Genomic DNA, 22,381 nt, shown 5'->3' on the forward strand with positions numbered 1-22,381 from the left:
CTGGAAACAACAGTAAAGACTTTTACTGTTGAAAGAATTCATCCCAGATATAAAGAGATATCTCTTACCTTTTGAATTCCTCATTGGTAATTTTTGGGTTCAGTATTCAATGCCATGTCAGTTAATGCTATAATTACTTTTATCATCATCTGACATGTCTATCACTTCTGAAGATGAAAGATTGCCATGTCATAGACATACAAAATGTTTTTCAGCCCCCTGATTTATAATAAAAATGGAAAGTACCATCACCATCATGCCTCTAGACATGCAATTAATTAAGGACAAGCCAAAACTTGCATTCTAATGAATAGTGGGCTCGTGTTTAGCCTATCACTAATGAAACAAAGAAACTTTTGGAAAACAAGGTGTGTTTGCCATTGTAAGTGATTGTTCCCAGACTTTGTTCAAGACAGGAAAAACACAAGACCCACCACTGAGGGTAACCCTGAGTAAAACTTTAACATTAATACTGGCATATGGGTTAGTATCACATTTAAATCAGTCAAGTAAGGCAATTTCTGCCATGTAAGACAAAAAAAAAATGCTTTGGTGAATCATAATTCTGACATAAAAAGTCAAAATTATGACATAAAAAGTGGAAACTATTAGATAAAATGTCATAATTGATAAAACTCTAGTTTCTTTTCCATTAAAATACCTTATCATGCATGTTTGCAGTCTTCCATTAAATCAACAGGTTACACGAAACCCTGAATATTTCACTCAACAAGACGTGAAAAGGGATGTTTAGTCAGCAACAGAATTTCCCCCTGTTCCTGTGTCCCAGTAAACATGTCTTGAGTAGATTTATTTCATTCAGCATCTACAGCAGGGTTTGCTTTCCGCTATCCTGTTATGTAACCCAGACCTCATAAAGTGAAAAATAAATAGGCTATTCTATTAAAATACACATTTAGGCACAACATCCCTTTAATTTTCCATGAGCAGAACTCTTCTGGGGCGAACGGTTCATCAAACAGGAATGCCTTGTTGCTCCATCCCTGAGGCACAACATGCAGATGGACTCAACAAAAACAACAACAACAACAACAACTGTGCTTTAGAGGGGGATGGGACGTTATTACCTGAAGCTGCAGGGCAAGACTAACCGCTCAGCCCTAAACTTGCTCCATTATGGCTCTAAATACAGTGTTACAGTTGGAGCGATTTTAAATGGATTAGTGTTTATCAAGTCTGATAGTTTAGGCTGAAGTTCAGGGTGAGGATTCAGGAAATTGAGGACGACAGGGCTGCCCTTAAATATACAACATTCATTCAGCAATAGTGTCCTTGTTCGAACAGGACTACCAAACACATTTGCCTGAAGCTCGTTTGCTATCATGGAGAGGAAAAAAGTTGGATGTTTCACTCCATCTAGTGGTTCCTCTATGCAACGACATTCATTTAGGATACAAAGATATAAAATTACGCTGGACAACTGTGCATACGAGAGAAAGCACTTTCTGAGTGAATATGGAGAGACGGATAAAAGCTGTTGGATTCGCACTCACAATCTCTCCACCAATTTCCCTTGTGAATTCCTGAGGTAAACACCTGAGCTTTACAGATCACCTAAACGTGTCCAGCTGTGTTCATGGCCAGTTCAACTTGGGTCTTTCATAACGACAAGGGTAAGTCTGACCCTAGCACTACGTAGACTTTATTTAATTCTTTTTTCATAGTCATAGTTTCCATAGTTTTCATCACCCAAATGCAGTACTGCAAGAGAAAACGAATTGCAAAAGAAAGTGAATGACTAAGCGAAGTTTCAGACACAGAAAATGGTAAAAATAGCTGCGTTTTTCCTGATTATTTGACTCTTTTTTTTTTCTTTTTTTTTTTTACTCCTGTTCAGTGCATTTACACACACACACACACACACATATTCTTTGCATTTCTCTTCCTCTTTAGCTTATTTATCAAATAAACCTAGCATTGTTTATTATGAATACATGAATATGTTCTTCTTTTGTAAGTTGAAAATGCTTAAATGTACGTGTGAGAGAATCAGAATTCAAATCTGACAAGGTCATGCCGGCTTGACTTCCTGGCTACTATCAGTTACCAAAAGCACTGACGCCTGATGCATTTTCAAGGGTACGAGGGCAAAGCAGGGGAGTGGTCGTGTCCCAATGGACCAGAACAATGCCACATTGATCACACGCATTGATTTCCTGCGGTTTCATTTCGATCGCTGTCCATACTGCAGACATGTATAGCCGGAGTAACACGCGCACGCTCCCCTCAGCCAGGATAGAAGTTAATGCAGCACAAACCCAACACACAATCAACTGTTTCTTACGGGACGCCGAGATCTCTGGGAGGCATTTCAGACTGCACAAAAGCCACGCGTGGTTCTATAAATCACGGATGGAGCAATCTGAGACGCGCTGGAGTCGGCTGACCTCTGGATGGCTGTGCGGCTGTGTCAGCACATATGCAAATGCTTCTGTATACAGTGGGATTTGGCAGTAGAGAGGTACTGCGGCAGCTCAGGTGATGACTGGGGCTTTTATGATCGGAACCGTTTTGGAGTAAGAAACATTTTGTGATTATTATGTGTTGGGCTGGGGGTTTTGTCAATGGAAGGGTTATTGCTGAACGTTCGCCGCTGTCTCTCTGTTTCTCTAGGGCTCAGCAGGCATGGAGCCTCTCAGCCTGCAGGTGCTGGTGGTTGTAACAGGGAGCTTCCTGAGCTTCCAGTGGCTGTTCCACAGAGGTAGCCCTTGGGTGTCTCAGCAACTCTGCAAAGGCTTCCTTAGGCTCAGCCCTACACACAGGACGGAGTGGAACTCCAGGTGTCAGATATTATCCTCTGTTTTAATTATGCACATTATATTGAGTGTGACTAAAGTTGGAGGATATCTTTTTTTTTTCTTTTCTCAAAGGGCCGTCTCAACAGTGCACGCCTTGGTTGTGGGACTTTTCTGTCTCTACATATATATCTTTGATGAATCCATCCAGAAAGACCCAGTCTGGTGAGGATTTAAAGATGCAGTCCATTACAAATGTGGTGGTGGCACAACTCCAAACAGTACAGTCTGAACTTGAACTGGAACTTCAACTCTCACAAATAAAAGTGTGAAATAAAGTATATTTCTTATCTAACCTCTATAATTTGGGATTGCAGGGGAGACGCCACACTGGTGAAACTAAACGTGGCCATTACTTCAGGTTACCTCATCTCAGGTGAGTGAAGGGTTGATGATGTGATGCTATATCTATTAATTTATGCAAAAATAAGTTAAAAATGCAGTTCACACACTAAATATGTGTCTTCTATGATAAGCATTGTTTAATTTCAGAATTTGAATTCATGTTTTGGAATAAACTTTTATTATTTATTTTTTTGAATATTGATATTATTTAACAAAAAATACTTAATTGCTTTAGGATGTGCAACGATTAATCGCGATTAATCGTTTGCAAAATAAAAGTGTGTTTACGTAATATATGTGTGTGTTCTAGTATATATAAATACAGACACATACATGTATATATTTGAGAAAAATGTTAGATTTATATATAAAATATTTATATGTAATATAAAATATATATAAATATATATATATTTATTTAAACATGCATATATTTCTTAGATTTATACATGTATGTGTCTGTATTTATATATACATAATTATTATACACAGAACACACACATATATTACGTAAACACAGACTTTTATTTTGCAAACGATTAATCGCGATTAATTGTTGCACATCCCTAAATATTTAAATATTTGTAATTTTTAAATTTATTTTTTAAAAATACATTCATGATATATATATATATATATTGCATTTTATAATATATATATATATTATTTATTATTATTTATATATTATTATTATTGAATACACCTCTTCTATAATCACTCAAATAAAATGTAAGTCTTCTTTTAAGATTTATGCAATTAAATTAATAGTAATAAATTCCATCAAATTGAATTGAATAATCCTTTTACAACTGAATTGAATAACTAAACAATCCTTAATCAATAATTAAATTGAGTAAGGATTATTCAATTAAATTTGATGGAAATTTACTATTAATTAAATTGCGTAAATCTTAAAAAAAAAATGTTTGTTTTTTTTGAGTGATGAGCACATTTTAAATTTCTGAATTAATATAATTTCGATAGTTTAGAGGGGGTTGTTGTCCAAAAACTGTCCTGATATAATAAAGAAAAAGTGACAAGAAACCTGTATTTAACACTTATTATTTCTTAGGAAAAAAAATATTTTAACACGTTTCACTTCTTTAATTATTAATGTTTTTCACTTAATTAATTTGTAAAAAAAAAAAAAAATTATATTTTTGGAAGTAATTATTAGAATTTCATTAATGTATTCAAGGTGTAAGGAAAACATATTTCTACTTTTTACTTGATAGTTACACTCACAAAGAACATACTCTGTTCCTCTTCAGATCTCCTGCTCATGTTTACTTCATGGGAGTCAATTGGAGAAAAATACTTTGTCATACATCATTTTGCTGCTCTCTATGCATACTACTATGTGCTGGTAAGTTGGTCTGGTGTCTATTACTTCCTCAAGATTTCCAAGGTCATTTTGTGCTTGTTTCCTTCTTTTGCAGAGTCAAGGGATACTGCCTTACTTTGCTAATTTCCGTCTGCTCTCAGAATTTTCCACCCCCTTTGTCAACCAGCGGTAAGTAATGTGTAAAAATAGATGAAATGAAATAAAATAAAACCATGAAATGGACCTAATTTTCTAATTGCATCATTTTAATGTCTTCCAGTTGGTTTTTTCACATGTTGGGCTACCACAAACTTTCCAAACCGAGTTTGGTTAATGGTGTCGCCATGGCATGTACATTCTTCTTGGTGAGGATCGCAGTCATTCCAGGCTACTACAGCCATATGTACTCGGTCTTCGGCACGGATGACTTCTACAAATTACCTCTGGGAGGCCGCAGTGCCTGGGTTATTTCTAGCGTGTCTTTGGATATTATGAACATCATGTGGATGCGCAGAATTATCCGTGGATGTCTCAAAGTCCTTCACTCAGCCTGGTCGAGAAAAGCAGGAACTGAGATGGAAACTAGAAAGACAGACTGACATGGAGATATACAATATACAAACTGAACACATCAGCACACAAACTGTCCATCTTGGATCATGTCCAACCGGAGTGCAAATGTCATATATGTTTGTATTACTCCTGCTGCTGTAATGCCGTGGCTTCAGTTTTGAGTTTTAAACTGACAAATCAAGAGCTTAGAAAGTCAGTCAATGTATTAGTGACTTAAATGATGTCATCTTCAAATATGGGATCAACTGGAGGAATTAATTCACAAATGCTCTTTCAGTTTAAAAAGAAAAATCAGGTGTTATTATTAAGAGGCATGGGACTGATCACATGTACAATCAGGACAGTTGTGGTTGCACTATTTATTATAAAGCTGCTATTAAGATCAACCAACTTGCCTTTATGAATGCAATCAACAAAGCAACAGCACATCTGAACTTCCACGAAGATACACAGTGTATGCCTGTAGACCACAATAAACAACTTTTGACTACAGTATGGATAGGGTTGGGTATACAGAGAAATATAATGGCGATTATAAATGTAGTGGAAATGGGTAAAATGAATAGTTGAAAGTTCCTGCTATTGCAGCTCAGCAGTGCAGGATATTGTACTCAAGAAACCATGCATGTCTGCATATAATTAATATAATTATTGCATATATGGAGAATACTATGTATGGAGAGTATTATATGTCTGGAATGGAAAACATATCAGGTGACACAATGTTATATAATATATGTTTCTGAAAATCTATAACTCGATGCAGCCGTGTATAAGCCTTTTGCTTGTAGTATGTGGTTTGTGGGTTGGATTTGGAATAATGATAATTATAATATGTAATGTAAGCTTCAATAAGATAAGGCTTTTCAGGTTACTTCACTGTTATGTAGGCCTTTGCAGTTAAAAAAACACAATATGATTCTTGAAAAAGGTGTATGAGCTATTCCAACTGGAATGAATACTGTGATGTCAAGTGACTGGACATGTGTGTTTCTGTGGTGTGACAATGTTTTAATTTAAATAAACTTCTCTGTTTTACACTTTATACAATGTATGAGGTCACACAAGTACATTTGGCCAAAATTTTGTTATATTGGTTATTACAAAAAAAGGATTATTAACTTGGAAACATGCAGTTTTGTTGTTTTGTTTTGTGAACAAATCTGTGTTCATGAGCAAATCTAAGCAAAAATATGTGAATCATTCTTGTTTACTTGCATGCATCGGGACTGACTTGTTGAACTAAGTCCCTGCCTTTTAAAACTAGCAAATAGCAACTTGTTTCGGTCATAAATCGGCAAATGATTCAGTGATTCACTCATAACACTCGAAAAATCAGTCACGGACATAATGATGTAACCTCCAGAAATACTAACTGAATAAATATTTTAGTGATAGGATAATAAATTCCAAAATCCACAATTTACCACTTGAAAAACAAGAACTAAAAAAACTAAATGCTTTTTTAAAATGCTGTCCCCAGGAAACAATTGATGAAAATGATTAGGTTAAGCATATTCAATGAATAACATAATATAATTAAAATTATTAATTATTATAATTTTTAAATTAGGCTAAATTGGGCTAAATTAGTCACTTAAATAAAATAATGAAAATACAAACTCCGATACTCTAGGGGGCAGTGTGCACTGGATCTCAAACTCCTATACTCTAGGGGGCAGTGTGCATCTGGATGTCTATATGTGTGCCACACACTAAGCGTGATGCAATGCATAGATGTATAGACAGCCACTGATATAGATACCTCATTAGCCACAGTTTCAATGGGCCGTAAGTCGTCCGCCATATTGGAGCAGTCCGTGAACATTCAAGAGCGAGTTGACTGAGTATGTATGAATACAATATCTATGAAATTACAGATTTCAGCATATGATTTTGCTAGACTAACACAATACAACAAGATGAGGGCGTTAGCTGACATTAAAAAAACATTAAAATTACCATAGTAAAACGTGTAATATTGAGTTAATACATATACAAACACAAACCAACACGTTATCCAATTTCTTTGGGAATTTAAATCTTGGTGGTTTCACAACCAGAACAAAGCCACTGGAAGGCAAGCCTGCAACCTTTAGCCAAAAAAGCGTAATGGCTAATGCTAATGCTCCGCCTCTGGCTGTACGCAGGGAAGGAGACCAGAGGCAGTTTTTTGAATGGATGTCAATGGATGAGAGGCTTCACTGTGCTGATTAAACAGCTTTTGAGGGGAAATAGCTAATTATTTAATTAACCGACAGTCTGTTTGCTAATCTTCAGCATGTTTTACACTAAACAATACTTTCGTAGGGAACTATATGTAGATTTTAGCTTGATAAAAATGTATTTTTTTTAAGAGATGGCAGACTAGGGAATATTTTTTACAGTCTATGGGAATGTTGCGACTGATGTCACTGCCATTACACGATAGGCTGAGAGATGCCGCACGTTATTAAGTTAGCCATTACGCTTTCTCAAATAGTAAGAGATACAGATCCTCTCATCTCCATATAATATACAATCTCTGACCAGAAGCAGCATGTGGCACCTATTGATTCTGTGAGCGATGACACTGACCGTTGCAAGATGGCGGGCGCACCCACGTGTCTGGAGCGGTCGAAATGAGGCATCTATACGTATACACATCTATGATGCAATGACCCAGAGCATCGTGGGATATGAGGCATGTTTCTAGTGTGAACGACATTGACAGTAGAGGTGGAGGTAAGTGTGATCTACTGTTATATAGCGGTTAGTCTTTTATCAGCGATATCTTGCGCATGTAGTTTTAACACAGGGCTATTTGAACAATATGAGCAGTTAGTAACGCTATCTGGACATACTAGTACATGCTTTTATCTTATACTGTTCTATAAGTGAAGAGTCCTGTATAACATTTGTTGCACAACTTCCCAAAAGCATAGTTTTGTAGTAAATGGTGCAGATATCAATAACGTTAGATCAATGGACTGTGGTAGAAAGGAAGACACGTGTACATATCTTTGGTTTATACTTATAGTAACACAGCAGCCAATCAGATGTACAGTTTGACAACTATAAGGCAAAAACACCTTATTTTAATCTCTTCTTAATTTATATTTTAGATGCTTCCCTTTGTACTTTGGCTTTATATGTGGGAATGATTGTATTGTATGTTGATATTTCTTGTATGTTGAATTTGCATCAATTATAATATAATAATAATAATAATAAAAAGTCTTATGTCATCTAAAGACTCACTAAATCCTGCATTTATCAATGCAAGAATACAATAGTTGAGTTCAGTTTTTATACTTTTTCATAATAGGATTTTATGCCTACTTGTATATATAGCATGCATGCATACAACTGTATATATGACAGCAATCTAATGCTAAATGCATAGCCACTCAAAACTTACTGTGTTGTTTCATCTTTTCGTTTGGGAAGCTGATGGGAGACACAATGTCCAGCCCTACAGGTACTGTGAAGGCAGAGGGCATCATGGTGCCTGACTTTGGCAGAGCACCACCAAAGGGCTGTCCAATGCATCAAGATGTTATTAAAAGTGAGATGGGTTCCTCCAGTTCTTCAATAATTATAATACTCAGTTTTTAACAAATACATAGGGCTGCAGCAGATACATAATCGATTAATTTTATTGATCATTTGTTGCAGCTTTTATATAGAGAAACGTCTATAATCTCAAGAAAGTTTTTGTTCTTAACATCTCCAACAGGTGCCCCTCCACCAGAATGTCCAATGCATCAGGGGTCTGCACCTGCTAGCGATCAGCTGAAGAAAGCGGCAGATGTACCAGCACATCAGGACAGGGCATATGAATTTGTAGAGTGTCCTATGAGAGCTGCTGACAGGGCTAAACCCATGATGTCTGACATCAATCCTGCAAACATGGTACTTTGCACCTTTGAAATTGGTTACCTGGATGTTTAGATGCACTGAGGCTTTATGTACTGTTCTCTATAGATGCCACCACCTAACCAGAGACCTTCAAATGGTCAACCGTTCCCCCTGTCTGTTGTAAGAGAGGAATCTACCATCCCCCGTGCCGGATCTGAGCAGAAATGGGTTTATCCCTCAGAGCAGATGTTCTGGAATGCCATGCTGAGAAAAGGGTGAGTTCCTGATGGAGAAAAAGCAATGTAAATCTAATTAGCTCCATCAGCTTCATTGTTTATGACTCAAACTCTCACCAGATGGCGCTGGAACAATGAGGATATCAAACAGAAAGATATGACAAACATCATCAGGATTCACAACCAGAATAATGAGCAAGCCTGGCAGGAAATCCTGAGATGGGAAAAGCTCCATTCCATGTAAGCCACATGTTAAAGGCAGCTGTGTAACCTCAGATGTCACCGAGTAGATGACTCCTGATGTTCTGCTGTTGTTTTCCACAGAGAATGCCCATGTGGACCTTCTCTTCTTAGGTTTGGTGGCAAAGCAAAAGACTTTTCACCCAGAGCCAGATTTCGCCACTGGATGGGGTAAGTGATGGTATTCCTTAAAGGGATAGTTTACCCAAAAAGTTCTTCCAAACCTGCATGAGTTTGTTTCTTCTGTTGAACACAAAATAAGTTATTTTAAAGAATGTTGGTCACCAGACAGTTGACGGTAGCCAGTTGTTGTTTTTTTTTCTTTCTTCAAAATATCTTCTTTTGTGTTCAACAGAAGTAAGAAATTCATACAGGTTTGAAACAACTTGAGGGTGAATGAATGATGACAGAATTTTAAAATTATAAAAGAATGCCTGTTTTTGTATTCATTTTTTAATTGTATAGGGTCGCTAACGACCCAAGGTGTGTATGAGTGTACGTATATTTTTTCTGCACAACAATAATTGAATCTTAGATGACAGAATAAGTGCAATTCACCTTTATTCCACAAGGTGGCAATGTCTGCTACACAATGCTGACGTGACAACTCATTCAGACAGAAAACGAAATAATAAGAAAAACATGAAATGGCTCAGCGATTTACTGCAGATGTACTGAATGCAATCAAATATGACTGTAACTGTCACTGGATGGATCTGGTGAAGCTGTTAGCGATCGAAATATTGATTTTAAAGATGTTGAAAATTATATAGTTTTAAGAATACGTTTGAGGTCACGAATGGGCTCATATTCGTGACCTCAAACATAAAAATAGCCTATTATTTGCTGAATTTACTGGGAAATGAGCTCTGACGAGGACAGTGATGGCATAAAGTATCTGCTCAAACTGAGCCCTTTCAAGCTCCAAAATGTAACAAAATATGATTATTTTATTCTTCTGTAATTGTTACTCTAATATCAGAGGAGTTTTATATTATCGCGACAGGGAGAGATCCTTCCATGTTAGATATTGATCTGGGTCGATAAAGACCCGAATATGTAAGAATGATTGGCGAAACAGTCATGCATTTAAGGGTTAACTAAATAAATTTGATTAAAAATAACTTAAATAAATACAATGTTATTTAACTAAATAATAAATTAATACATTAGATTAAAAAAAGTTGATTAAAATAAATGAAATTTTATTTAAATAAAAAATTAAACATTTGAAATTAAATAATAATAAATAACTACATAATTTTAAATAAATAAAATGTAAATAAAACTTTTTGAATAAATAAAATAGCAAGTGTAAAAATAAATAAATAAAAATAAGATTAAACTAATTGATTCAAATAAAAATACATTTGATTTAATTTAATTAACATAATCTTAAATATGAAAAAATAAATGAATAAAATACATCTAACTTGTAGTAGTACAGTACTACAGTGAGTTGAAAAAAAATGCAGTGATACAATTGAAACTAAATATTTTACACATAATATTAAAGGTGCATTATGTAATATTTTCTGTCCGCTAGAGGCCTATTCAAGGCGTAGCTTGATGACGCCAAGTTTGAGCGCGGAATCTTGGGATATATGGTCTTCACATCACAGCCCGTGGATATAATCAGGATAGGACTCGGGAAGAAATCATGTTCATGGATGCGATTATTAATGTTACTGTAGTATGAAGCAGAGCAAGACTGAGTGTTGTTGGAGCTGAACGAGGCCGCTGGAGCGATTGCACAACACACACCTCACGAACAGCGGAACTTTTATTATGCCACAGTCGCTGGCGCTGCTTCCGCTTTTCCGGTAATGAATATGAGGTAATGCAGCTCTGTTTTATTAGATACATTTGAGTGTGTTGAAAGTGATTTTATAGCATTACTCTGTGCGTTCGCTCGGCGGCTGCTGTGAGACACTGTTGGACACTGCAGTAAGATTTTAGAATATCATATTAAATGCTGGATGGCTTGTGTTGATAAATGGCATGTAATTAATTTTAAAACGTATTGTATGATGGAGAAAATGCTGTATTACTGTTACTAAAATTAAAGCTGCATCTGATTATGTTATGTTAGCTATTTGACAAAATGGTGTTTTTCTCTGAGGCATGGTAAAGCATAGTACATGGTACAAAATTAAATTTAAACAATAAGACTAAACGTGTTGAGCTATATAACAACAATTAGTTTTCTGTCTATAAATATATCAAAACAGATGTTCCCTTGTCTATTAAAATGTGTTATATAATAGCGTCTTTGGTGTTTCCATGGTTTCTACAAAATAAAACCGGAAACCGAGGGTAACGCGGGTATGACGCAATTGACAGGCGACTCCTCGCATGTCCCGGAGCCTTGGTTTAAATTTTCGAACGATTTACAAATAGTTGCAAACATTTAGGATATTGTAAGTACTCAAGTGAACAAAATGTATAACACTGGCCTAGTGGTTTTTGAATATTTTACTGCATAATTCTTACATATTGCACCTTTAATAACTTTATACATGAAATTATATAGCTGCTTTTTAAATTTTAAGATAGGGGTACCTCAAAGAAGGATGGTCATATTTGAGGGTCTTTGGCATCTAAAAGATTTGAAAAGCTCTGCTTTAATAAAATGTATTTGCTGTTCTTGCATGAATGCTTTCTCTCTCTCTCAAAAAAAAAAAAAACTTCTGTGATCATCTTAAAGAAAATTTAAGCATCAGTGTCAATTAAGAAATAATAAGGTTCTTTTGGTCCTCTGTGTTGTAGGCATGAGCTACCATTTGACAGGCATGACTGGATTATTGACCGGTGTGGAAAAGAGGTCAGATATGTGATAGACTACTACGATGGAGGCCAGGTGTCTAAGCATACTATCCTTGACGTGCGTCCTGCCTTCGATTCCTTAGGAGCTGTTTGGGATCGTATGAAAGTGGCCTGGTGGCGTTGGACCTCCACATGAATATTCTCCACATTGAGTCTTGTGTGATCTGTAGGATATACATGAACTTGTTTGTATAACTTACTTTTTTTGCAAATGGAATCAGAATGAACTCCTTATTTTGCTGTCATGGATTTTGCTCTCATGACTTCCTCCAATGACACATGCGAAGAATGCTATAGTTGGCACTGTGTGTTGTTGCAGACATACAGTATCATACATTGTACTTTGCTACTGTAATTAAAGAGGAAATAGCAAAAAAAAGTAGTCTTATGAAGGCATTATGGTATACAAAAAATTAAGTGTACTGTATGATTTTTAGTAGCATGTCAGTATACTTTTGCCTTCCTGTTTTATTGTAAAATATCTACAGTGTTAACCATCCAGGGAGACTGAATCCAGTGACTGTGTAAATACTCTGATACATGCTTTTTATTTTTTCTTCATATCAATTATATTTATTTCTGCCATAAAGTCAGTTGTTAAAGGAATTTATTATAATGTTCATTAAAATGCTCACTCACTGTTTTCTAATTTGCAACTGACATGATGTTCAAAACAAATTATGAAGAGTACTGTCAAAAAGAGCATCATTTATACCTGTTTTGGGTGTGTAATATCATTTTCTTTAAATTTGAACTTTCTAGGGATGGCAATTTTGTGCAATGCTGCTATAGAATAAAATGACCCATCAACAAGAATGAACTGTTATTTTGTTTTAATCTATGCACATCTATGTTAAAAACAAGGAAACACTCGCCCGGTTTCCCAGACAAGCCCATTCCTTGACTAAAATGCATGTTTGAGCTGTTTTAACTGAAAGCAGTTTGTACTGACTTGTACTGTCAGTGCCATTCTTTTGTCTCAAGATGCACACCAGTAATGTTTTTTTTGTTTTGTTTTTTAGGGTACGTTTATAAAAGCTACTTAAATGTCCTAATTCAACTAAGGCCTAATCCTGGCTTAGTCTAAGCAAGTCTGTGAAACCGGGCCTAAATGTAACACGTTGTCAGTCGGAACTGGTGTTCTGTTCTAGTGTTTCTACACGGAATATGACCGTGTCGTTCAATAACAAACTGAAACCGGTCAAATGTAAACGTTAATAAATATAATGTCACATTTCGCACATGGACTGCAAAATGTCAAAGGAAGCGTTCGATGAAATATCAGTTTTGTCCGCAATATATTGCGAGAAGGGCGAATTCGAGCTGTTAGAAGAGTCACGTGAGTTCTGCTGGATGCATTATAGTATTCTTTTACTGTAATTACCATAGACTGAATAAAAAATTACCCGTGTTTTTTTCTTCTTTATTGAACATAAAATGAAATGATCGTGGTAACCACTGTTTCCGCCTCAGTTACTACAGTTAATGGGTGTTTATATTGTTTTTACAGTAAAGCTGTGTTAACTTATTATATTTCACTGTTATTACAAAAAACTGAAAGATTCAGAAAGACTGATACAGTTTGAATTAGATCCAAATTCATTATAGTGGCTTTACAGTAGAAACAATAACTGTAGTAACTATGGTCTTTTATTTGTCTAATTAATTAATCTCTTTGCATTTATTTGTGCATCATTATTTATATGAACACACAAATTCTATGAACACAACTCAATCCCCATGATCGTATTCCTGTTGAAATGTCATGTTATGTTTAAATGCAGCTGAGAGAGGAATTGTGTACCGTATACATACACTGATAGAGAGGAACCGTGAGAAGACCCCGCTAGGCCTTATTTTCCACATCTCTCCTGACTACCCCCACGCTCCTCCAGATATCAGCATCAGTTCCAGCCACTTATCGAGGAAACAGTGCCATGACCTGAGACAGCAATTACTGGACACAGCACGATCACTTCCACCAGAGCCCATGATCCATGGCTTAATGCTATGGCTTCAAGAAAACTTCTCTGACTTGATCAAAACATCAAGCTGCCATTCAGCGGAGCTCAGAGCAGAAACTGCAGAAGAAACCTGGACTGCTTTACTACATTTAGATCACATGAGAGCCAAAGCAAAATACATAAAGCTGATTGAAAAATGGGCTTCAGAGCTGTGTCTCACTGGGAGACTCTTTATGGGCAAACCGATATTAATTCTGCTGCAAGGAACAAAGGAAAATATTAAAGTATGTGTATAATATCTTATTATCGTTTTAATTAACCTTTTTTTGTGTGTGTGTCATTTTCCCAGATATTTGATTCAATAACATATAAGCATTAATACCACAGCCATCACTGGATGTTCTGGACATCTTTATAGTGCATACTTTCTAAGCAGTTTTTATTACTTTCTCATGTGATTCCTGGTTAATTGTAGAGTTTTTATTGGATATGGTTTGTATCATCCTGTATACATTCTTGTGAACATGCTAAACTGACTCTCTATACTAGGAATACATCCACCTTCAGAAGACTGTAAAAGTTGATGTTGATTCTTCAGGGAAACGCTGTAAGGAAAAGATGATGAGTGTCCTCTGTGAGATTCCTCAACCAGAGGAGAAGATAATGTAAGCATATACAATGCATACACTTTTGTGTGTTATATTGTTAACTTGGCTATAAATACTCCTCTGCCCATTGTTCAAATTTCACAGCTGGCTTTTTAATTTTTTAGGATGTCTACATTTGAAGTGAAAGACATTTTATTACTTGATGACCTTAAAAGGGAGTTTGATCTTGTTGGACTAACTGAGCTTTATAACCAGTTTGTGCCCTCGCTCATCTGATAGGACAGCTGCTGTATAATACAAACTCTCTCCACCGGGTGGAGCCAACTTTTCATGGATTCCCATCATAAAATGCATCATGCATACAGGACATGTCTCTTGGACTGGTGAAAATGTACATGATTGCATGAAATTGTAAACAACATCAAAATAAAAAAAGAGTGGTAAAACTATTTAGGCTACTGTTGTCATCCCTGAAGTGTAGTGTACAAGTTATTTCAACAAACTATATTAAACTCACTTTGAGTTGAATCTCATGTAATGCTTTTATTTTAGAAATGTGCATGATTTTAGTAAAAGCAGCATTCGTCTTGAGTTGCCAGAATTGTCGAAGTTTGTAGGTGTGTTTGAACTGAAGAGGCGCTGCACAGACCGATCGGTTTATGTATGACATCAAAGTACCGCGAGAGCGCAGACCTGCAAACTCCTCAGAGTAAAAAAGGTGACAGTGTCGCGGGGGGTGGGGGGTGCGATTCACATAAATGACCCAAATGACCAAGAAAAAGGTGATTGTCACCTAAAAGTGACAAGTTTGCAGGTCTGCATATGGAGCCATCTGCTCTCTAATCGCTCTTGTGGTACTTTAATGTCATACACTGATCAGTCTGTGCAGTGCTACTTCAAGTCACCCACAGTCAAACCTGATGATCATGTTCTCCAGTATCACTCATGAGCATACAAAAAGCTTCAATGGAAGATGAACATCTTACCATCTGTACAAAGGGTCACATGATCAATGTCACAAATTTACTTATTTGATTAGTGACGTAAAAATCTTAAATATTTCTAATTCATTAGTCATTTAGGCAGATTTCTGGCTGCCCCTCTTATTTACTCATGACGTTACCTCACGTAAACCAAAGCCCCTGGAAAGCAAGCCTGCAACCTTTAGCCAAAAAAGTGTAACTGCTAATGCTAACGCTCCGGCTCCGAGGAGGCAAGGGAGGCAGTGCCTCTACAAAAAAAATAGGATGAGAAAATAATCCATATTACATATAAACACAAATATTACAAATTATGACATTAAAAAAAGAGTGCAAGTCACAGCGACACCCGCAGGTAAAGTTACAGCAGCCATGCCTCCCTTTGCTCTCATAGAAAACCATTAGACCCTCGGCGTGCAGTGGGTTTTGTGGGGGGCAATTGAGACTGAATGGGGGAAAGTCAAGTGAGAGGAGGCAATGTCTCCATTGCTCTATGATTGGATGTAATTGGTTATGATTGGTTTGTGCGATAAATCCCGCCTCTTGTTGACGTGCGTTTTCCGCGCGTCAGTTTGACTGAACAAATAAGGTAAATGGGAAGACTAATTGAAAAGTAAGTAAACAGATCACCCAGTTAGATATCACTGCTTTATGTCACGTCAAAATCAAACTTGAAATGGACTGACAGCATAATGACTGTGGTTTTTTTTTTGAGTGCAATCAGCTTGGTGAAATTAAAAATACAGACGATGTTTACGGAGCATGAATGATGATCCAAAATAGCCTAAGTTGACAAAAAGAAAAACATCAATACATAAATAAAATATATTGTTTGAATTATTATTGCCTTTAGTTATTATTTTGGAATGAATGTAGAAATGCTTAAAACACTAACTCGATGAGATTGACTTGGTTTTGATAAATAGAAATTTTATTACAATACACTGTTAATGTAAAATTACAAAATAGAATTGTATTTGCTTTCTTTTTTTCTTTTTTTGATGTACTGTAAGTAATGTTCATTTAACAATGAAGATGTGTCAACGTTAAGAGTAATGCACATGAATTTACATTGATTCATAAATAAATAAAAAATGTGCCTCCTCATTTCAGAACACCACTGCACGCACGTGTCAGTCTGGTTTAAGTTAGCCGTTACGCTTTCTCCAATGGTAAGAGATACAGACCCTCTCATCTCCCTATAATATACAATCTCTGCGTAAACCTCGCTCAAAGAGCATAGAACCCAAGAGGCGAAACTCTGATGCTTTTTGGGTAACAGCCACTAGGTGGCGTTTCAGTATTGCGGCAGCCATTTTGGGGTGAAAATGACAACTGGACAACAGAATCCTTCACATCTTACGCACCCCAAATCGGCGAATCTCACAGGCAAATGAGAAGCGCAATAGATAATTTCTCAAATTAAGTCATCAGTAAATTTTATGACACCTAAATGTTGTATTGTCTTACATTTTATGTTATCAGTTGTGGAATCCAACCATTACACATCTGAGGTAACTTATTTTGAGGCCTACTTTATTGAGTATTTCCATTTTTTGATGCATGTCCTTAATTTAATTTCATATGTTGGTATTAATTCAGTGTTTATAATGCTAATACTTGAACTTCAAAGTATTTTAACCCAAACTAACTCGGTTTCTAGAGAGAAAAGGTTTTGTGAAAAAAAGTGGAAGACTTAAACACAAAGTCTGTAAAATAAACTGTTAAAAGGATTTGATGATCACTGGTGATTGCATGTTATTCTGTGTTGTCATCATTCAGGTTTGATTTCAGCTTTAATGTACTTTTTTTTTTTTTTTTTTTAAACAAAGCAGCAATAGAAGCTAGTGGACTGCCAAAATGGCGGAAACGCAGGACTGCTGCTGGACGCCGGTGTTGCAATGGAACGTTCTATTGAGTTTCACTTCTTGTCAGTATAAATTCTTTGCTTCGCTCCAGACCAAGACGATATCAGTCCGCTTCAGATACAGTATGTGTCTGCATCAGGTCAGTAACTAGTTATCATGTCTGTTCTTCCTATGTGGAGTAGCGTATTAAATTAATGAGAGTATAAATCCTTTAAAGTGGAACTCAGTAAGATTCGCGAAGCTCCCCCTACAGGTTCCTTCAGTGAATCACACTGTCGTAAATACTCCAAGCGCAGCTCGACTACAACGCTCACCAGCGCAGTAGTTTTGCAAATACAGTAGGCTACAAGAAATCTCGATGGAGGTGGGTAAATGTTGAAATTGTCTTATAAAGTCATAATATATACATTGTTTTCGAATCATCGTAAAGCATTTTGTCACTCTCGCGTGAACGTGAACATGAACATGAGGCGAGATTGTGTCGGGTCGGCGCAGCTGAACTTGCTGTTTTTGGCGTTGACGTGCCAGAGGGGGTTAGTGCTCGCCTCAAACACACCACTACAAGTCAATTAACCATCGTAAGGACTATTTATGAAGGTAAAGAAGTTACTTAGTTCTGCTTTAAATGTGCTCATGTGAATAGCTTTTATACAGTAGTTTCTGTTGTGTTTGTTTTGTTTTTCTGAGAATACACATGCATTCACTGGAATTCCTACATAACTTGTTCATTCTAAAACGACATTCGGACGCAATAAATACTACATTAAGGCAATACTAATATTATTGTTTATCATATGTATCAGTGTACTGTCCTAAAGCGACAGCAACCTGCCATCTGTATGTGTTTTTAATGTGAATCAAACAACAAAAGACAAGGAAATCTCTCATTGCTCTTAATTAACTTAATTTATAATGATTAATCTTTATTTAATTTACACAATGAAGATTATATGCAATGTTTTTTTTTACATTTGATTAGCTACTTTATTCATTCTCTGTACCTGAAAACTAGATACCTGAAAAACCTGAAAAACACTGTTTATTTTATTTGTATCTTTGCTCTGAATTTATTTGTGTTATTATTTGTTCTTATTTTCTTTCTTTTTATTTGATAGTAGCCCTATTTCCCCTGAACATAGCACATACTGAACCTTACCGAAACCGTGACAACCGTGATAAAAACCGAACCAAATTTGTACCCCTAATGTACCCAAATATTTAGTGACATAGCTGAGATTTGAATCGCAATGACACAGTTAAAGCTCTAGAGGGCAAAAAACAACCCAAAGTTACTGCTTCAGTTTACTTAAGGCAAAATCAATGATCTTATGCTACACTCTACAAGAACAAACACTAAGTACAAAGTTTTCCTCTTAATGTTGAGAATAGAACTCAGTGTGTTTCTTTAATACAATTAAAACAAAGTAAATCTTTGTTGAGTGGTTGGTGTGAATTTGCTCTTTAAATTAAACTTGTAAATTGAATTTGGCACACTCACTGACCTTAAAGACAGCGTTTGTACTTCAAACAAATTAAGACTCATCTTTTTAATTTATTGATGCTTTTTTTCCAGGTTAATAAGCACTCTATTTTTTATAAGATTGGTTTTTGAACATCAACTTTAATTAGGCAAAGGTATGAAGCAATTCTGTTTTTAGCTGTCTTTTATACTCCCACATACACACCTTGTATAGCTGGCTGTCATATTATGTTTATCCTATACACATTGTGCAGACAGCTGCTGCCTAGGAGGGTCCAGGAGCAATTGACATGAAATTTCTTTTTTTAAACATAATTAACAAGGCTTAATGAAAATCACCTCCTCGCCCTTTACAATGATCCACTCTGAACTATAAATTCACCTTGCCTGACCTTTTCCCTGACATGTTCTTACAAAACAACACTGCTTGTTAAATGTCATCCACTCAGTGGCATTTACTTGTATAAAACAGGGCTTTGATCCAAAGGAGAAGCACACTTTCCTACCTTTACTAGGCCATGAGGCCACGCTCGGCGACCCCGTGCGCCTGCTACCTGTTGAATATTTTAATTACGGCCCATTAAAATGTACAAAGGTTAGGTTGAACTTAAAATTTATCGGCCAAATGACATTTTAGTTTGGCAAATTAACGCTACATATATGACTTTTGTTGCTTGCTTTTCCTGATCACGCTAAAAGCGGCGATCTGGAATTCTTTCCGACTGCTGAAGATTGGGTAAATCAATGCAGAAGCACGACTGAGACGATCCGCCGCAGCCCACCGTGTCCAACTCTATGAGGGTCAATGCAGTATGAACTCTGGCACAAGAAGGCCCTTGACAGCCAGATCTGATGTCACCCAAACCTTATAATTAGCCTCAGTCTGAAGGATCATGCAACTTTAGTTTCAAAAGAATTTAATCACAGCAACAGATAGGGGGCATTCCTCATCATACAGTTTTCTATAATAATAAAAAAAAAAAGTCACTGATTTTAGCTAATTTTATTAATTTCTTTAACTATTTTTTTACTATGTCCTCAGGTGCTATGCAACTTTTAACATGAAAAAACTGCCAATTAAATGAATTGTTTTCTTTCATCTCCCCCCGTGCCATCAATTTCACTTTCCATCCTGTTAGTCTTTTGTACTAGATCTTTAGCAAAAGTCCTTAACATCAATCTTAATGCAAGGAAAACAACAGCACAAACATGAGTGCGTATTGACAATTAATTTAGTAATGTTTTGTGGTATCTGCTGTATTTTTCTTACTTCTGCAAGTATTCCTCCATGGTTAGTACATGATGAGATATTAGAAAAATTTAAAAAGAAGTTCACGTCAGAATCAACTTCTCTTAGCTATCATTGAGCAATTACCAATTTTAGCTCTTTATTTCCATCCTGTTACTTTTCTAAGTTATAATCAGTAATTTTTAGTGCTAGAGCTTGACCAGTGCATATTATATAAATTATATAAATACTTAAAGGGTTAGTTCACCCAAAAAATGTAATTTCATTAAGTACTCACCCTTATGTCGTCCCAAACCCTTAAGACCTTCGTTCATCTTCGGAAAACAAATTAAGATATTTTTGATGAAATCCGAGAGTTTTTTCCCCCCCGTAAGTACCACTTTCAAGGTCCAGAAAAGTAGTAAAGACATCATTAAAATAGTCGATGTGACTACAGTGGTTCAACCTTAGTGTTATGAAGTGACGAGAATACTTTTTGTGCGCAAAAACAAAACAAAATAATGACTTTATTCAACAATATTTTGTCTTCTGTGTCATTATCTTACGCTGTTTAAGTTGCAGCGTTTCTAGGTTCTTTGTCAGAACGCCAACTCATTATTGGCCAGTTCTTGCATTCAACGCTGTTCACGTGAAATGGCCAATACTGTCTGCGTTCTGACGCAGAAGCCATAAGCCTGCAGCGTCTATACAGCGTAAACAGCATAGCAGAATGACAGGGGTGAAAATAAATTGTTGAATGAAGTTATTTTTGTTTTGTTTTTGCGCACAAAAAGTATTCACGTTGCTTCATAACATTTAGGTTGAACCACTACTTTTCTGGACCTTGAATGTGGTAATTACGTTGCATTTTATGCAATATAAAAACAAACAAACTCAGATTTCATCAAAAATATCTTAATTTGTGTTTCTATGTGGAACGAAGGGGTTTGGAACGACATGAGAAATTTCATTTTTGGGTGAACTAACCCTTTAAATGGCTTATACGTTTTTTAAGTAAAAGATTTGAAACGGTATACTGCATAAAAGAAATGACCCGTAAGCTGTTAAGTACACATTATAAAAGACAAATTAATGGATGAGGCTTAACATTTTTTTGGACTCATGTTAATGCTCTGATCCTGTCTGGTTGCAGAGGTGCACATCTGTCTTTACCTGGCATTAACTGTGGATTCTCCATTATTGAGCTCATATTCCCAATTATCATAATGGCTGAGATGCACTGGCTTGTTTGCATGCAGAGACACACTCCTGAATAATGTGGCGCGTGAATGCAAGCCCTCTTTTTAATTAAACTGGAGTACTGAGGATGTTTTTTAGGTGAGAGATAAACCTGCTGTTAATTAAGTAAAAAAAAAGGGAAGACAGAATTGAGAATCTCGGGTGTGGAGGGAACACACAGGGAGGCTAAACGCGGGGTAATTTGAGGAATAGCTGGTGTCTGGGCAATTGTAATTAGTTTGGGCTGGGTTAAGAGATTTGAGTAAATATTTAAATGTTGAATGTATCGAGAAAATCATTATTTCATAACATGTTATTTTGTTTAGTGTTTTTGCTCTAGACAGTTTGCTTGTTGGGTGATACAGGTGGAAAATTGTCAATTAAAAATGGTGTGTGCTTGTGTGAGGTGTGACTGAACAGCAGAGGGTGCTGTTGTGCTGTCGAGCGCACGCGTGATTTGTCTCAGGGCTTCATCAGCGTAACAAGCATTTGACAACCTGACAGACAGCTGAATTATATTTAACAATCCTGAAGTTCAAGTGAAATAAAATTTCTGCTAAGCCTTTAAAAGTGTGCAATGACATACAAGTCATGTGACCGCCATTTCGAGACTAGATATGTGTAAAATCCTAAAGGTACATGTGTCAGGTTATCTGATTTTTGTGCTTCTGTCTGCACCTCCTTCTCTGTCCATGTCTCTCTGCTCTTGTGATTCACTGCTAACCTTCTCAAATGCAGTGACGTGTGTGGAAATCACAGAGTCCTGACAAGTCATACAGTGGATAGCTCCAGATGGGCCCCGAGCAAACGTCCC

The 22,381-nt window shown here is 36.3% G+C and overlaps 3 protein-coding genes across 4 annotated transcripts; all 3 read left to right on the plus strand.

Annotated features, from left to right (window-relative positions):
- The first annotated feature begins 1,341 nt into the window (after positions 1-1,341).
- On the plus strand, positions 1,342-5,988 carry si:dkey-10f21.4 (Transmembrane protein 56-B-like). Its single transcript, XM_067363567.1, has 7 exons — positions 1,342-1,634; positions 2,635-2,801; positions 2,892-2,981; positions 3,134-3,192; positions 4,433-4,527; positions 4,601-4,674; positions 4,766-5,988. The coding sequence occupies exons 2-7, from the start codon at positions 2,647-2,649 to the stop codon at positions 5,082-5,084; spliced, it is 792 nt and encodes a 263-aa protein (XP_067219668.1). The 5' UTR covers positions 1,342-1,634; positions 2,635-2,646; the 3' UTR covers positions 5,085-5,988.
- Positions 5,989-7,729: 1,741 nt separating this feature from the next.
- Positions 7,730-13,002, plus strand: hccsa.1 (holocytochrome c synthase a). Of its 2 annotated transcripts, none has more exons than XM_067362731.1 (7): positions 7,730-7,782; positions 8,488-8,605; positions 8,777-8,952; positions 9,025-9,173; positions 9,255-9,374; positions 9,459-9,545; positions 12,144-13,001. In XM_067362731.1, the coding sequence occupies exons 2-7, from the start codon at positions 8,491-8,493 to the stop codon at positions 12,334-12,336; spliced, it is 840 nt and encodes a 279-aa protein (XP_067218832.1). In that variant the 5' UTR covers positions 7,730-7,782; positions 8,488-8,490; the 3' UTR covers positions 12,337-13,001. The 2 variants fall into 2 exon arrangements, with proteins under 2 accessions (XP_067218832.1, XP_067218833.1); XM_067362732.1 differs by lacking the exon at positions 7,730-7,782 and adding an exon at positions 7,805-7,809 and having other exon boundaries at positions 12,144-13,002.
- Positions 13,003-13,243: 241 nt separating this feature from the next.
- On the plus strand, positions 13,244-15,207 carry rwdd3 (RWD domain containing 3). The gene is made up of 4 exons (XM_067362734.1): positions 13,244-13,539; positions 13,985-14,448; positions 14,714-14,829; positions 14,937-15,207. The coding sequence occupies exons 1-4, from the start codon at positions 13,443-13,445 to the stop codon at positions 15,046-15,048; spliced, it is 789 nt and encodes a 262-aa protein (XP_067218835.1). The 5' UTR covers positions 13,244-13,442; the 3' UTR covers positions 15,049-15,207.
- The last annotated feature ends 7,174 nt before the right edge of the window (positions 15,208-22,381 follow it).

Source organism: Chanodichthys erythropterus, chromosome 16 (genome assembly GCF_024489055.1).
Source record: "Chanodichthys erythropterus isolate Z2021 chromosome 16, ASM2448905v1, whole genome shotgun sequence".
Taxonomy (NCBI): Eukaryota; Metazoa; Chordata; class Actinopteri; order Cypriniformes; family Xenocyprididae; genus Chanodichthys; species Chanodichthys erythropterus.